The 18338-nt window shown below is 35.2% G+C and overlaps 1 protein-coding gene across 8 annotated transcripts in view; it reads left to right on the plus strand.

Annotated features, from left to right (window-relative positions):
* The window catches only part of Dmd (dystrophin), a 2092376-nt gene that overhangs the window by 702246 nt on the left and 1371792 nt on the right, over positions 1 to 18338 (plus strand). For all 8 annotated transcript variants that reach the window (XM_059250112.1, XM_059250109.1, XM_059250111.1 and 5 more), the window contains one exon: positions 14971 to 15094. In XM_059250112.1, coding sequence (XP_059106095.1) covers positions 14971 to 15094 — 124 coding nt within the window. The remainder of the gene's footprint in view (positions 1 to 14970; positions 15095 to 18338) is intronic.

Below are 18338 nucleotides of genomic sequence, written 5' to 3' on the forward strand. Positions count from 1 at the left end.
TGCTACTCATCATTGCCTGCAAAATGTTTGCTTGCAGTTCATAATGAGCTGAAGAGCTTAAGCCAGGATAGAAATAAGTATGCCAGTTTCTTTTTTGTAACATGTTGACAAATATAAAATTAGGTGAAATAGTAGGATTTGTGACTTAATTGATTTTTTTGCAAAAAGCTCTTATTCTGTCATAGAATATAAGATGTAATTCACAAACTAGCACAATCTAGTGGCATACAATAAACTTCAGCTTCTATTAACTACTCTTTGTTTAATCTCGTAGTGTTTTCTATTCTCTTAAACCTCTGTATTTTTGTTTGTTTGTTTGTTTTTTTGGCCTAGTGTAGTCTTTCTATAGTGTTTCTCTAAACATCTGGGATTTAATTACTTTCACATACATTATTTATAAATCAACTACCTTGAATTTCTATAACTTTGCAGAGATATTTAAAATACTTGAATTAAATCACCAACTTGTACTGAAAGAGCTTTAGATTTACATATATGTATTTATTGCAGTCTTATTGAGTATAGGAAACACCTTATTTTTCTAGTTATGGCATATTACCTAGATTTCAATATAAATTGAATATCAGTTAATACTCATGAATATTGCAGAGATATTTGACAGAGATTTCTTATGGTTTTTATTGAGAAACAGAAGCACTGTAGACGCTTCAAAGAGAAGAGGTTTAATATCTGGTATTGCTTAACCAGATGGTAGATGTTAAAAGAAACACACACACACACACACACACACACACACACACACACACACACAGTGGAGCAACTGGAAACATAAGTAACATTAGGAAGCTACTATTATTGAAATAGAGGAACAATGTACAGTGACTTATTTGATCACAGCGCAGAAGCTGAACTTTCTAACAGACATTAAATCAAAGCTGATCTCCATGCAGGAAATTTGGCTTATAGAATATGTGGGAGAAAAATGAAAAAAAAACGAGTTGCTAATTATTAAGTTAGAACCATTATCTTCCTGTTAACAAATATGTATTCTAATAGATGATATTCTCATTCTGGCAACTTCTAAGACTATTGTTAAATTCGTTTCTAATAAGAAACCTATTGTCTGTTTAAGTTAAAAATATGTCACATTGATACATAATGAGAAGCTACTTGGACTGAAATACGTCCTTTCAAAGCTCTTATTGTTGATGCTTCCATCTTTAATGTCATAGTAATAGAGGGAGGTTTTTTTTTTTGAGACAGAGTTCTGATGATGGGGCTACCATAAAGATACTAATATACTTATATTAAGTAATATCAGAAAGTGTGCTTTCAATGAGGCAGCCTATAAGTCTACATGCAGGAAGAGGGCTCTTACAGAAGTTCATCCTTCACAGGGGCTGGAGAGATGGCTCAGTGATTAAGAGCACTCGCTGTTCTTCCAGAGGAATCGGGTTCAATTCCCAGCACCAACATGGCATCTCACAACTTTCTGTAACTCCAGTTCCAGGGGATCTGACCCCTTCACACCAATGCACATAAAATAAACTTAAAAAAAGAGAAGTTCATCCTTCAGGCACTTTGATCTTAGATTATAGGTGACACATTTGTGAGAAAAATGTGTTGTGCATTTCATTGTATCTATGATATTTTGTAACAGGAGGCAAAGCAATGGACTGGCTTTGTAAAAGAGTGAGATTTATTTTGTATTTAAACTAAAGTTCATAGTGATGTTCACTATAAGAAGTAAATGGATTAAAACAGGTCATGATGCCATGGAAGGACCATTGGGGCAGGAAGTACATGTCAGACTTAAATGGCTTTCCACATTATACTAGATAGCTTCTGAACCCTGACTAGAAGTTATTTAAACTTTAAAGACCCACAACATAAAAGCATGTTGAAGTCCTTTAAACTCAGTAAGCTTTCACACTGAGTGTTTAAAGTTTAAATTGCCTCCCATAGGGTCCAAGGCATAGTCAGGATATGGTGCTTTCTTTGACTACTCCTGTAGACAGTATGGACCATAGCCACTCAGGAGGAAAGTGACAGCAGCTTTAGTTTTCATGATAATGTCACTATTTATTCAACTAGGATCTAATGGATTCTCATGATTTGGAAAGCACTATAGTTGCTAACACTACAAAGCATACTTAATTATTCTCTCAGGAAGCTTGCATTCTAGCATAAACTCAGTCAAGAAGGAAAAAAAAAATACCTCTAACATGTTTAGTTGTGAGGTAGAAAAAGCTTACTTCCTGTTTTGTACATAGAAGAACCATGGGGAAATTACTTCTGAGTATATAGTTAAAATATGGGGAAACATTAAACTTAAGTCAGTGGAAAATTACAATTCAAATGAAGAGGCAGCCCTTACATATGGTTTTAAGTGTTTTTATAAGCTTTGAATTTAGAATTTTTATCCAATGGAAAGAAGAAAATGAGGTGATGACATTAAAAAATAGATAGAATTTCCAGGGTAAAAAAAAAATAAATAAAAAAAGACCAAATGCTAGATTTGAATCTTCTGATCATTGGGAACCCATAGACATTTTCAAGAGAAAGCATTCCAGTATAGCTATTGTGAAACACTACATTTCAACCCTTCTTTAAATGATGGCCCAGCAAGTAAAGATGCTAACTACAAAGCCTGTGTTCTGGACAGTTCCATTCATTTTCACTCCCTCCAGCTCATTTATCTATAAAATGTCCAAAATTACTGAGACTTACCTGGTTGGAAGAGATAATCCACTTCTGCAAGTTGTCCTCTCTCCTCCACATATTCACTGATCCCCAGCTTCTACTGCTATCCAAGAAATAAAAAAAAAAACATGCAATTGTTCAGAATTGTAGGGAGAAATCATCCCTCCAACACCACACAAAGCAGGAAAGATTCAGTATTTTTTTTCTCTGAAGAAATTCAGAGAAATTCAAAGAATAATTTCATTATTTTTCTCTGAAGGGCCAGAGAAATATTTTGGGGGTTTGTGCACCACAGTCTTTCTGTTACAACTGTTCAACTTAGCTCCAGTAGCCAAGAAGTATACAAAAATGATGAACATGGATGTATTCAAATTAATTTTATTTGTAAAGGAGGTGTGAGCATATATTTGTCCCACAGATTCTTATGCCAAAGGGTAAAATGAATGATATTATTTCCTATGTTTTTGTCTTCATTTTTGTTTCACTGATTTAGGGTTTTGTTTTTGTGGTTGTTTTGCTTTGCTACTGTTGCTGTTATCCCAATGACTTTTTGCCTTATCAGCCCTCAACAGAAAACTGAAATAAATACAACTACTCTGACACATGAGGAAGTTACAACAGCGAATGAGTGATTTAATCCCAGCCAAAAGCTCAGCTAATAATCCAGAGAAAAAGTTTTTATATACATAAATTAACATTTGTCACATTTGTCAATAACTATGTGAAAACTACAATGAATAATATCCAAGGTTCCATATGGGAATTTAAACTCAACAAGTTTTCACATAAAAGCAATCCTTCTCTTCTTGAAAGCATGTAACTTGGTTCGTCATTCTTGAAATTTGATTTTTCCTTCCTTTCCTCCTTTAAATTAATTTATCTTACATATAGCGTTTAAAAGTCTTAACATGCAAAATATATGTATATGTATTAGAGTATATTATAGTTAGAGACACACAGAGCATGATAATCCATTTATTTATAAAATATTTAAAGATTAGGTAAAAATCAATGACATAGGGAGAAGTTATTTTATTTCATAGTTCATAAAACAGCATTGAATTATTTGCATTACAAATATTTCCCTATATATGGACATAAGTAGAAAGTATGTGGAAGTAATTTCTGGAGTTATTGTATGAATTAGGACAAGACACTTTTGTTTTTCGAAATACCTGAAAGCATTTTAGCTTTATATCTGAAGATGTCTTACTAACATGTTCTCTGTACAGGATTTTTCCTTTATCTTTGGACATTTTATGTTTCTGTATAAGAACATCACCATGAAAAATTCATTTGTCACCATTTCACTCTTATGCAAATAAGAAAATGAAAGAGAAGCTAAACTTGAGAGTTGGCAATCTTTGAAAGGGAAGGTGCGCCCTCTAGTGATTCATATCTTTTCACATGGATGTTCTTAGCTTTTCCTTCTAGTTTCATCATTTTAAATAAACTCCCAATTTAATTTTAAAATAACATCAAATTTAGTTGTTTGATTAGTAGATTTAGTAGTTTCAACCTAAGTATATTTTGCATGATCATTCGTTACTATGAACATAGAACATTCGTTACTATGACAGTATTTCACCTATATCTTGTCACATAAGAGAATACTCCTGTTAACTCATGTTGAGTTGATTTCTTTCTACAGAATTGTATTTTATAGGGACTTTTACCATATTTAGAGCACCTGAGGCTTAGCACCATTTTCTCTTCAGTCCTCTTAATTGCACGATTTTTTTTCATGGTATTTTTTATATTCTTTTGCATTATAACTAATTCCTCTGTTCTAGCTGGCCCGGCATTCACAGTTTAGGGGATTTCTTTAGTTTTGAACTTTTGAGATAGTTTCTATAAACGTTATATGAGTAGAATATGTGAAAGTAACTTCTTACATCATGTCACACGTTAGAAGTACACATTAGGGTGAGATTTTAAGTGATTAAGACTTGATATTAAATATAGGTAGTGAGATTATTTTAAAGAGCTTTCCATCTACCAGATACTGAAATACACTGACTACGCCTTACCACTTTTAGAGAAACAGAATTTCAGCGGAAGTCTGATTCTTTTTAGTGTAATCAGTGTTCTAGAGATACAGATGTGAACATCAATGCCAGGTAACTCATGGACTTTCTGATCCTTAATAAGCCAAGATACTAAAACACTGCAATTTCATTCTATGTTATATAACACAAAAGAACTAAACATATGTAATTTAATGTCCATAATTAACAATGAAGAAAACACAATCTGATGGACAGTATTTTATGTTTGGACAAGAATTCAAATTTAAACACACAATGAATAGGCATATTTTAGGACAAAGAAAGCTATGCAGAAATGGATATTTTAGTAACTTTCAATGATGCATTTCATTGCAATCTGGAATCATTAGATTTTACTGTATTGAAACATATAGTTTTATATAGAATGTGCTTAAATTTACATATCTAAAACTACAAACACATTCAAGACCACATGGAATAGGTTGCTTGATGTTAATGTTAATGTTGACAGATGCGTAAATCAACGTATTAGAGATATCAAAGCCATAATCCAAGCAAATCTAACTTCAGTTTTGTAACTGTAAAGATAAATAAACTTATTTCTATGGAATGCTTTCAAAGTAGTTTTATGTTTTTATGTCAATACTAATTTGGCAGTAGTTTTTTCTTCCTGTTTAAAAAGATTGTAATTGTCATCATCATCATCATCACCATCGTCATCATCACCATCGTCGTTGTCATCATCGTTGTTTCTCTCTCTCTCTCTCTCTCTCTCTCTCTCTCTCTCTCTCTCTCTCTCTCTCTGTGTGTGTGTGTGTGTGTGTGTGTGTGTATCACAGTGAGCAGTGAGGGCATGGAGGTCAGAGGACAGCTTTGTGCAGTCAGCTGACTCGTTCGTGGTTCCATGGCTCAAACTCGGGTTGCTAGCATTATGCTGCAAGCACCTTTACCAGCTGAGTCATCAACTTGGCCCCTATGATTTTACCACTTAAGCAAAGAAAAATAAAGATCAGGGATATTAACTAGTCTCTGAAGCATACAGTGTAAAAGTAATGAAGAATTGGACCAAATCTACACATGTGGAAATAATTAGTTCCAAATGATAAGTTCAACATAACTGAATGAATGTTTATGTAAATATGTCGTCTTGGTGTAATATTCAACATAACAGACACTACACAGAAAATTTTGGCAGTACACAATCAATACCCATACTGAGGCCCCTTTCCACAATAACATAGCTATCATGGAACATAATATCTGTACATTGATAAACTATTGACAAGTCAAAATTTTGTAACTTTTAACTGCAAGCACACAAAAATTCTTGGTTCTTTAGAATGTTTTCTGTGCTTTTGTATTTTTATTAAATTTAAATGTCTATAAAATCATCTCTCATTAGTGACCAGAAGGGGTTTCGTTGACTTAATATATATGATATTTCTGAGAAAATTACTTGGATGAGATTGAATCTGTCTTATAGTATGCTAAGGGAAATGTAGCTTTCTGATTGTTCAGTATGTAGCACGGGTTTCAAATTTGATTCTTTCATAAATATGTGAGGAGAGTGAGGTGATGTGTGGCTGGTTTAATGCTGAAGGCATAGAGTATCTTTAGCTGGTGCTTGCTCAGCCTTAGGTAGAATAAAGTGTGACAGAAAATATCCATAACAAGGCACTGTGAAGACTATATAGCTCCTAATTTTTGAGCAAGTATGCATTTACATCAAGATTCTGTTACTTTGCTATATATCTAGCATGTATATCTGACTGTTTAAAAATAGTGAAAAACCTGAGACCTACACACACAAGAAAACCATAGCAAACCAGGCAATAATAGCTGCCAAATTGATAAATAATTAAATATTATTTTAAGGGTTACTTAAAAGCCAGGATCTGAGTAGGTTCTAAGAAGGTGACTGTGTTAATTATATAGTAAAAATGTAATGAGTCTAAGCATAGAGTGTAGGTTGTTAATACTCTAGGAGAATACATGGGAAGCCTTTCAGACACTGTTTCTACTTCGACTTCATTGCTGGCATTAACAAGTGGGACTGTCAGTTGGCACTGTATTTGACAGAAAGCAATGCAAAACACTGAGTGTTAGCTCTCAGAATTGTAAGCAGTAATTTTGAATGTTACATGGGAGAATCTAGACTGAACATTATATTTGTACAGAGAATATTTTAGTAAACAATACATAGAAAAATAATTTTAATGATCAAAGCAATTTGTATAATGCCAAATCTAAGTAACAACAACAAAAATTATAGTGATTCTAGATAGTATTGGAGAAAACACAATTAGACTTTTGTACTAGTTTGATTAATTTTGAGATAATTATTGTATAGCATGTAAAGTATAGGGTAAAATTAACTTGTAGTAAAAACAGGAAATATATTAAAAGACAACCAGAGATTCAGTTGGTAAAATAAGCCCCAATAGAGAGCATGGGGAAAAAGTGTAAATAGGATTCTGTTGAGAAGAACTTAGGTCTCGAAGAATGGAAGAGTTTCAGGTTAGACTGCACTGCACCTATTTCCTTGAGAATCAAGATATCACAATGATGAAGAGGGGGAAATAGAGTTGTGACAAGCATAAACTCATTTATATTAACCTGTATTAATGTTTTTATTTATATTTAAGTTTATTTTACTCCAGAAAGGAAGTGTAATATATTAATCTATCTGCTTATGAATAGATATTTTTCCTAGATTAAACCTTCACTCAAAACTGCACAGAAATAATACCTGAAGTCCTTTTTAAAAATGTGTAGATAAGGAGTGAGCAAAGCGGCTATGGAGGTAAATTTACTTGTTGCCAACCCTGAACACTTGAGTTCAATCCCAGTATCCTACATGGCAGAAAGAGAGCACAGACTCATACGTGCAAGTTGTCATCTGACTTGCACATTCATGCCATGGCACACTCTTGCTCACACAGTGCAGCAACAAATGTAAGCAAACAAATATAGTAAAAAATGTTTTTCTGTAATGAAGAAAATGTACAAATATTGTTAACGTGTAATCATGCTCAGTAGCACAATTATTTGAAAGAGAAGTTCCAGCACCTGGTATAATCCCTTTTTAAGTTTGTAAAAATCAGTCAAACAAAAAAAATGAACAACAAAAGACCTCTTTAGATTTTCAAATTTTGCTTAAATTGATCTAAATTACTAGAATTCCATGCCAGCGGGTGTCCGGGCCTCACTTAAATTCTTCACAGAGCCACAAGGAACAGTTACCATGGTGTTGACTCTACAAAGCCTTCATTGTGTATAGATAACCAATTTACTTGGCATTGCCTCTAGTTTTCAAGCTGATATAACATAACTCATGGAAAAGGTGAGTTTTTAAAAAATATCCTCAAAATGTCCCTGAGTTAAGTCCCTGTTTGTTGTCCAAAACATTTAGTTAGTCAAATAGGTCCTTATAATGTGGACACGTACATTCTAGCCTGTTATTTAGGAAGGGGATATCAAATATTAGATTTAGTAAGAATGTACTATCTATTTAAAAATATTTGACACAATGTATTTTGAACATACCCCTTCAACTCCTACTCTTCCCACAAGCTGAACCCTCCCATCCCTTCCCTCCAATCACTGAAATTCCATCTTTTGTTCTTTTCTTTCCCCATCAAATACAGTACATAATGTCTGGCTACTGCTCTTAAAATTGGGGCCTCCTTTGCTATGTGGTCATCCTTCATAGATCACATCATTAGCAAAAAAAATTTAAAAAGACTATCTCCTAGCAGTCATCAAATACTAATAGCTCCTCAGCTAATGATGAGATTGTATATCAACCTTACCACCCTCTATATTCAGATTTTTGTCTGTCTGGAACTTGCACAGGTCTTGTGCATGCTATCGCAATCCTTGTGAGTTTGTATGTGCATTGCTCTATTGTGTCAGGAAATCACTGTTTCCTTGAAGTGATCCACCAACTCTGGAACATAAAATCTTTCTGCCTCCTCTGTGGCAAAGATCCCTGAACCTCAGAGTGATATATGTCTAATTTGTTGTCTGCACATTAACCACTTAGGAGGTCTCTGTTTTAATTGGCATTTACTGTAAGGACAATATTCTCTGATGAGGGTTTGAGAGATGCTCTGATCTATGAGTATAGCAGTAAGTTGTTAGGTATTATTTTAATACTTTGTCCATTTAACAGAGTAGTAAATAATATTGGGTTCTTCCCTATGAACAGTTTGTTGATGAAAAACGAGAAATATCTGAACCATGAAATTTCACAGGTTCATATTTCACACCTCTGAAAGTGTTCTGCAGTTTCTTTAGTATAGAAACTCTTTCTGTACTTAAAATAGCTTTCTTTTTTTTTTTTTTTTTAGTTTTTATTTTGCAATACAATTCAGTTCTACATATCAGCCACATATTCCCTTGTTCTCCCCCCTCCCGCCTCCCTCACCTTCCCCCCCAGCCCGCCCCCATTCCAATCTCCTCCAGGGCAAAGCCTTCCCCACAGACTGAGATCAACCTGGTGGACTCAGCCCAGGTAGGTCCAGTCCCCTCCTCCCAGGCTGAGCCAAGGGACCCTGCATAGGCCCCAGGTTTCAACCAGCCAACTCATGCAATGAGCACAGGACCCGGTGCCACTGCCTGGATGCCTCCCAAACAGATCAGGCCAATCAACTGTCTCACCCACTCAGACAAGGAATAGGAGACCATGGTAAATGAAGACCACATGAGAATAGGAAGAAACAAAGTGCTAGAGAGGCCCACAGAAATCCACAAAGATACCCCCACAACAGACTGCTGGCAATGGTCGAGAGACAGTCCGAATAGCTTTCTTTTTTAAAATTTTTTTTGGTAATGGTTGGGAATGCCATCAGAGCATGATTGTGATATGAACAAACAAGATCAATGTAAATTCTGTGCCTACTAGAAATCTTTCTTGAAAATTCCTTGACTATCTGTTGTTATTCAATGAATTAAGTTGAGTTATTCATGGATCTATATATGGGAGTAGGCAGTATTTTCTTTTTTATTTAATTTTTATTAATTGTTTTATTTATTTTATATACCAACCAGTTTCCCCTCCCTCCTCTCATCCTGTTTCATCCCCTTACCTCCTTTCTACCACCACCCCCATCCATTCATAGAAAGGATATGGCTTCCCATTAGATTCAACAAAGCATGGATATCAAATGGAAGCAGGACCAAGATTCTCCCCCCCTCCCCCGTATCAAGGCTGAGTGAGGCATCCCAACATAGGGCGTAGGTTCCAAAATGCCAGCTTGTGATCCAGGAACATGTCTTGGTCCCACTGCTAGAGGCCACAAACAGAGCAAGCTACACAACTGTCAGCCACATGCAGAGGGCTTAGGTTGGTTTCATACAGGCTTCCTAGCTGTCTGTATAGAGTCTGTGAGCTCCCATGACCCAGGTCCACTGTCTCTGTGGATTCCTCCATCATGATCTTGATCCCCCTTGCTGATATAAACCCTCTTCCCTCTCTTCAACTTTACTCCCAGGGCTCAGCCCAGTGCTTGGCTGTGGATCTCTGCATCTGCTTCCATCAGTTATTGGATGAAGGTTTTATGATGACAATTAGGGTAATCACCAATCTAATTACAGGAGAGGGCCAGTTCAGGCACCTTCTCCACTATTGCTATGAGTCTTAGCTGATGTCATTCTTGTGGGTCCCTGGGAGTTTCCCTGGCACCAGGTTTCACCCTAAACTCATAATGGCTCCCTCTATCAAGATATCTCTTTCATTGCTCTCCTTCTCTGGTCTCTATCCCTCCCCCAACTCAGCCTTCCTGATCCCTCATTTTCCCAACCCCCAGTACTCCCCCTCTGACACCACTATTTACCCAGGTGATCTCATCTATTTCCTCTTCCCAGGGTGATTTGCTTAGAGTCCTCCTTGTTACCTAGCTTCTCTGGGGCTGTGGATTGTAGCCTGGTTATCATTTGCTTTATATCTAATATCTACTTATGAGTGAGTACATACCATGTTTATCTGAGTTTGTCTGAGTCTGGATTACTTCACTGAGGATGACTTTTTCTAGTTCCATCCATTTGCCTTCAAATTTCATGATGTCATTGTAATACTCCATTGTGTGAATATACCACATTTTCTTTATCCATTCTTCAGTTGAGGGGCATCTAGGTTGTTTCCAGGTTCTGGCTATTATGAACAATGGTGCTATGAACATAGTTGAGCAAATGTCCTTGTAGTATGATTGAGCATCCTTTGTGTATATGCCCAAGAGTGGTATTCCTGGGTCTTGAGGTAGATTAATTCCCAATTTTCTGAGAAACAGCCATACTGATTTCCAAAGCGGCAGTACAAGATTGCACTCCTAGCAGCAGGTGAAGAGTGTTCCCCTTACTCAATATCCTCTCCAACATAAGCTGTCATCAGTGTTTTTGATCTTAGCCATTCTGAAAGGTGTAAGATGATATCTCAGAATCATTTTGATTTGCATTTCCCTGATGACTAAGGATGTTGAGTGATTCCTTAAATATTTTTTAGCAATTTGAGATTGGAAGTAGGCAATATTTTCTACAGTCAATATAAAGCAATGGGAAATGAGACCACAGAAGGTAATTCTAAAGGGTGAGTTTTATAGCTGTATGTGCATATTTTAGTTTCATATTGTTGAGACAAAGTATTTTTCTTTCAATGTTTTCAAATTGATTTAAAACAATGTTTTCAAATTGATTTAAAAAAATTGAACTAAAGTAGTGAGAAGAGATTATACTAGAAATATTCCAGTGGCTTTCTGGATGTTAGTCAATAATGGATTTTCCTCTTTTTAAGGTATGGCAGGAGATGGCAAGACTGAACTTGTTCAGGGTATGCTATGATGCTTGAAGGAAGATGTGCCTTAAATAAAGTACATATGATATAGGGTTAATAAGTCCATTAAGACTACATCAGATAGGATGTCATTAAAGTGTTGGTCTTCCCAACTCAGCAGCCACCCAGGTACATATCCAGGGCTTTGAGCTGGCACACCCCAACATCTACTCTATGACCTACTGGAGTACATGAAGGGACTGCTACTGTAGAACCATAGCCACATGGTCTGCATGATTGGGGTAACAGTGGAATGTCTGGGGGTTTCCATGGGAGGCTTGGGGGGAGGCCTTAAACCTGACCAACAAAATATTATACAATGGCAAGGAAAGCTATTTGGAAAAAAGGGTGAACTACATGATACACAGCAGCTCCTAGTGCTACTAAGAGGAATGAAGAGTTTATGGATAGGCAAAGATGGAGGAGCACCATTTTGTTGTTGTTGTTGTTTTATTTGTTTGTTATTTTTGTTTGATTTGCTTGTGTTTTATTAAAATTGAGATTCTTTTTTGCATTTATTTATTTTGTTATTTTTTTTATCTTTGTCTTATTTTTATTATTTCTTTTTTAGTTTTCCTTTGGGGGTACTATAAGCAGATGCGGGAGGATGGATGAGATTGGGGTGCATGATGTGAAATTCCCAAATAATCAATAAAAAAATAAAGTTAAAAAATTTTTGGTCATCATCTTATGAAAAATTAGAATGCCTTTAATATTTTATGAGTGAAGATTTACTATGACTTTAAAGAATTTTAATAATTTCCTTATAAAATGGATTCAGAGGATGTGGTTAAATTTCTGTCATAGATAATTGAAAACTGAGATTCTTATGTTTGTGAAATCATACAATGATGTTCAAAATGAAAATGTGAGTAGATTTTATGAAAAGCTGAGTTTTAGACAGGCTTTAGAGAAGAAAATGAGAAAGGGGCTGTTCATGGTAAGATTAAATCTATCCACATAGAAAGGAGAAGCAATTTTGCATATTATTTGTACTTTTTTTGTAAAGAAGCAAATTATGAGCTCCTATGAAAGCTAGAGAAAAAAAAGTAGTTCAGAGCTTTGAGCACTTTGGAAAAATCCTTTAAATACATCATGTTGTGAGTCTAATTAAAGATGAAAAAATACTTATGAGAGAATTAAGGTACACATTGTCATGGTACGGAATCTCTTCTCAGTTCTGAAGACTCAGAAGTTCAAGTAGTTTATTTAGAAAGCACTCCCATGACATGTTAAGTACGTACATAAGGAAAAGAATGAGGCCAATAGAAGATGATACATGAACAGGGCTAAGATTATTGTTGTGGACAACTGGGGTTCATTCCTGCAGGGAGCCTTTGAGAGACCATGTCTAAAACATTCCATGATTGTTCACCTGAGTGCCATTGCTTCCAGGATGCTTAAGTACTACCTCTAACTTTTCCCTCTTTAACACTATTGAATCATTACCCTTATAGTATTTCTGTTTTTTCCTGTTCACTTGCAAGTGAAAACCTGCAGGCAGACGAATTTGATTTTGAGGAAAAACAAACGGACAAACAGAAACAAACATATACCCCCCCAAAAAAAAAAAACAAAAATAAAATCTTGAAACTTACTTTCCTAAGACATTCTGCTATTGAGCCTGAAAAAAAAATGTTGATAGGAATACAAGATGATTCACTGAACTCTAATGGGTAATGAACTGACAATAGCCCAAAAGTATTGACTTAGTAGATATATTAGTAAAATAAAAATAAAATGAGTAAATAAATATAAATTAAGCAGTAGAGAACAAAGCTTTTTCTCTGCAAGTAAGAAGACTATATTTGAATAAAAATTGTAATTAAAAGAGGAAACTTCATAAATGAACATATGGATTTTTAAAAGCTTAATAATATTCCATTGTATACATACCTACCATGTATCTTGATCCATTCATCTACTGAAGAACACTTAGTTTGACTCAATAGCATGAATTTGTTTAGAATCAATACTCCCAGGAAATTCAATGATCCCAGGAAAAATATACTTTGAAATAACTAGGTAGATGATAATATTTTATTTTATTTTATTTTATTTTTTCAGCAGAGTGACTAAATCAACAATGACTGTTTTTCATAGCTCATGTGCTGGTGATTTTATGTCAATTTGACAAAAGCTAAAGTCACCTGAGATGAGGAAACCCCTACTGAGAAAAATAGCTCCATTAGATTTGGCTATACAAGCCTGGAGGGCGTTTTCTTAAGTAGTGATTGATGTGGTAAGGCCCAGTCCATTGTGGGTAGTGCTACCTCTGGGTGGGTTTCCTGGGTTCTATAAGAAAGAAGGTTGAAAAAGCCATGTAGAACAAGCCAGTAAGCAACAGTCCTTCATGGTATCTGTATTAGATCCTGCCTGCAGAATCTTGCCCCGTTTTAATTCCTGTCCTGATGTCCTTTGATAATGAGCAGTAATGTGGAAGCAAAGGCCAAATAAACCCTAACATCCCTGAGTTGCTTTGGTCATTGTAGCTGAAGTTTTCCTGGTCCTTCCTGGACCACAGTCAGGACAAATCTCTCTCACCTCCCACTCCCGCAGCTGCTCAGACCCAAGTAAACATATAGAGGCTTATATTACTTATAAACTGTATGGCCGTAGCAGGTTTCTTGCTATCTAGTTCTTCTCTTAAATTAACCCATTTCTATTAATCTATAGGTTGTCACATGGCTTGTGACTTACTGGTACTTCATATCTTACTTCTCAAGGCAGAGGCGGCTGGCAGCATCTCCTGACTCAGCCTTCCACCTCTCAGAATTCTCCTCTCTCCTTATACCACCTACACTATACTTCCTGCCTGGCTACTGGCCAATCAATCCATCAGAGTAACACATTCGCAGCATCCCCAGCAGGTCATGGTGTATCATCATAGCAATAATAACATTGATTGATTAAGAAAGAAATTGGAACATTGATAATCTCTTGGGTTATTTACAGTGTCATTTGAAATATATATTTCAGTAACTTCAAGTCATGTTGAGATGTTTCAGAAGATAAAAGAAGAGTATTCACAAAAATATTGCTTTGTACTTCTTTATTGATAATAGAGACTTCTTTAAAGCATGGTCACTCAGTTGGACTTCCTGTGTTGTAACTGATTTCTTTTTAAGTTCATTGTAAACATTTTTTTAAAATAAGAGTCATTTGGAGAGGTAGTAATTTTTCAGGGAACAAGACTTTCAAGCAGTGTCCAGGTAATAGGAGATACTTTACAGAAGATTGCTGCATTGAGTTGAATAAAATGGACTCTGTGATCATGAGACTCTAGATCAAACTTGACTCCAAAGTTTATTTGAGTCTACTTAACTAGGGACATGTTGATGCTATTAACAATAATTGGAGCATTAGATTAGAAGGGATGTGGTAAATGTGAATAAATTCCTTTTTTGCTTTATATACAGAAGAAAGAGATAATAAAGAAATAATGAGCCTTATTCTTTGTTCTCTTAGGTTGGATGTCGATATAACTGAACTTCACAGCTGGATTACTCGTTCAGAAGCTGTATTGCAGAGTCCTGAATTTGCAGTCTATCGAAAAGAAGGCAATATCTCAGACTTAAAAGAAAAAGTCAATGTACGTTCTGCCTTATATCTTATGTTTCTTCCTATTTTGTGCTGCTCACAATTTCTTTTCTTTCAAATATCTGCATTATAGTCACTGTGATTGAAACAATATGGTAAGGTGATGTTTAATATATAAAATATTTTAGATATCAAGAAAAACCAAATGCCAGCTTAGAAAAATCTTTTCAGATTTTGCTAGGTGCTGGGAGGCATTTTATATTCTTTAACTTAATCAGTAAAAACTTTAGACAATGTACCCATGTCTATTTCCCTTCATAGATTGTTCTAGAACTTAGAGAGTTTATAGAATAGAATAGTGTATAATAGAATAAAGTAGAGTAGATAGGATGATAGAGACCTTGTTTATGCAGGCTCAAAATATTATTTTTATAGTAATCAATATCTATCATGAATTATAACATATTAATCAGACTAAGATATTTATATATTGTATCGTCTCACCTAAAAATGTGCACACTTTTTCAGTACTTACTTTTAGTAGCAGATAGTTAGCTATGTTTTTCCTTTCTGAGATTATATGGTTTGATCTTCACAACAGGACTTTTATTGCCTTAATAAGAGCTGTTCCTCCTTCTTGGAAATTATTAGGACTTTGTTTCCTCAACTTTAACAGTTACAAAACATTCAGTTTTGGTAGGTAATTGACAGTATTTTCCAAAAGACTTCCTTTTTCATTTGGCTTTTGGTTTTCCAAGACAAGGTTTCTCTATTTAACAGTCCTGGCTGTACTGGAATGTATTCTGTAGATCAGGCTGGCCTGGAACTCACAGAGATCTGCCTGCCTCTGCCTCCCAAATTTAAAGGCATGTGCCACCACCACCCAGCTCTAAAAGACTTTCTAATAAATCAAGTTAAATAAAAAAACAGGCTACAAATAATGAATTTGATATAATTTTACTTATAAGAATATCACTTGCAGCTGGGCGTTGGTGGCACACGCCTTTAATCCCAGCACTCGGGAGGCAGAGCCAGGCAGATCTCTGTGAGTTCGAGGCCAGCCTGGGCTACCAAGTGAGTCCCAGGAAAGGCACAAAGCTACACAGAGAAACCCTGTCTTGAAAAAAAATTGAAAAAGAAAAAAAAAACAAAAAAAAGAATATCACTTGCAAGTGTATGCATTAGCATTTAAGTGATGACCTATGAAATCTATTTACATGATTGTAAATATAATATTACCTCACAAGTAACATTTCCATAGACTTGAAATGTTGGAGAATCACAACTCAACAAGATATTTTGATGAAATATTTTGTTGTTTTTAAAAATGTCTAAGAGAAAAGATAATTGGTATTAATTTTTAGAAGTCAACATGTATTCATATTTACAACTTAGTTACTTTGAATTTTTATTAGCTTTATGAGATATGATTTTATCAGCATCATAATAGACTATGGTAAATAGTTTCACAAAATAAGAAGTATATTTGTATTATTAATGTTATCATTTTAGAAATAAATTGAAGGATAATATATAAAAATAGCAACTTAGCTAAACTGTCTTACTTTAAAATATAAGTATTTTAAGGTACATGTTCTGATATGATTTTAAAATAATTTTTTTAAATAAGATTTTTAATTTTTCTTTGAAAATTTCCTAATTTTACAGAGTGCATTTCCTCAACTTCTCATCGTCATCTTACTCTATCACCCTCCCAATTAAATATCCTCTTTGAATTGTTATAAATACACTCCCAAACCTAATTTGTGCAGCCAGTATGAGCATGATCTGGGACCACCCAATGGAGCATGGGCAGTCTACCTGCAGCCAGGTTCCTAAAGGAGAATGACTCTCCCTCTATCAGTAACCATCAATTGCTAATAGCTCCTCTGCTAAGTATGGGGACTTGGTAGCCCCTCCCCTGTCCATGCTGTAATTTTGAATTGCTTAATCTTACATGGGTAACCACAGATGCTGTGAATTCATCTATGTGAAAGCCATGTTAGGTCAAGAATTCTACATTTCACTGCTCTGTCTTATTCATCCATCAGCTCTTACATTCTTTCTGCTCACTTATCTGTGAGGATCCCCGAGCCTTATGTGGGGGAATGTTCATATAGATGATTTACAGCTGAGAACTCGTGGTTCTTTAAAGTTGACACTTTAACAAGATATGCATCTCCGCCTTATCCACTGCTCAATCCATAAAAAAGGTTCCGTAACCGAAGTTGAGAACAACATAAATCTATTTGTAAAAAATGCATAATTAGATGGCAGTTTGGCAGCATGATCATTTAACATAACACCAATAGTATGTTCTACCCCAGAGACCAGGCTTTTTTCCAGGCTTTGAGTAGGTTTACAGTAGGAGGCACGAAATTCCTACTGTGGAACAGGCCTTGTATCCAATCAGGAAGCATTTGCCTTCTTCTGTAGCCATCATTCCACTATTGCACCAGTGGGTAAAATTTGCCAGTCACTTGAAGTTACAGGTTGACCGCATGCATAGAATTTTCTGGCACTATGTAATTTAGACCACACTGTAAGCCAGTTGATTTTCCTATGTGCTATATATAAAGTGAGGAGGATTTTCAGCAATAGGGTCTTACCTTCTAGTTATTATGGACACAACTAAGATAAATGGCAATAGTTTGTTTTGCTTAGATGCCTCTTGGCCTCCCTGATCATTTACTCATAGGAGCTGTATGTGCCTGGAACTGAGAATTTCAGTTAGTAACTATGTCTTTTGGGAACAGCATTGGCTACCCATGAAAAGTACTTTTGTTCAAACTCCATATATGTATTGTCTGCTTTTTATGGCTTACCAACTAGAGGATTTCTATAAGACTTCTTCATACATTTTTTAGTTAACCCATTCTGTAGCCCTTGTTCTCCTCTATCACCTTGTTCAGATCCAAATTTAAACCTTTAGATTATCCTGCCTTTTCTTGCATATAACCTGTGATTGCTTCTTCCTAACTGGGGCTTGAAATCATGAGTAAGTATGGGGACTTGGCAGACTCTGTGAGTAGAAAATTATCTAGAAAGGTTATACTCTAAGTTTCAGAGTTCATATGATATATTCAATCACATATGTATGAATGACCTTAGTAATTGTATTAGTTAATTGAAGTTTCTATTGATTTGATTTGTATAGTTATCTGTGTATAATCTTATGTCTGTTTATTAAAATGGTTTTGATCAAGCATGAAAATGGAGTCCCACACACAATTTGGGGAACACAAATTCAAAATTTCTTCTTGTCATTGAGCCACTTAAAAGCAAATGTCAAAAAG

The sequence above is a fragment of the Peromyscus eremicus genome, chromosome X (genome assembly GCF_949786415.1).
Source record: "Peromyscus eremicus chromosome X, PerEre_H2_v1, whole genome shotgun sequence".
Classification (NCBI taxonomy): domain Eukaryota; kingdom Metazoa; phylum Chordata; class Mammalia; order Rodentia; family Cricetidae; genus Peromyscus; species Peromyscus eremicus.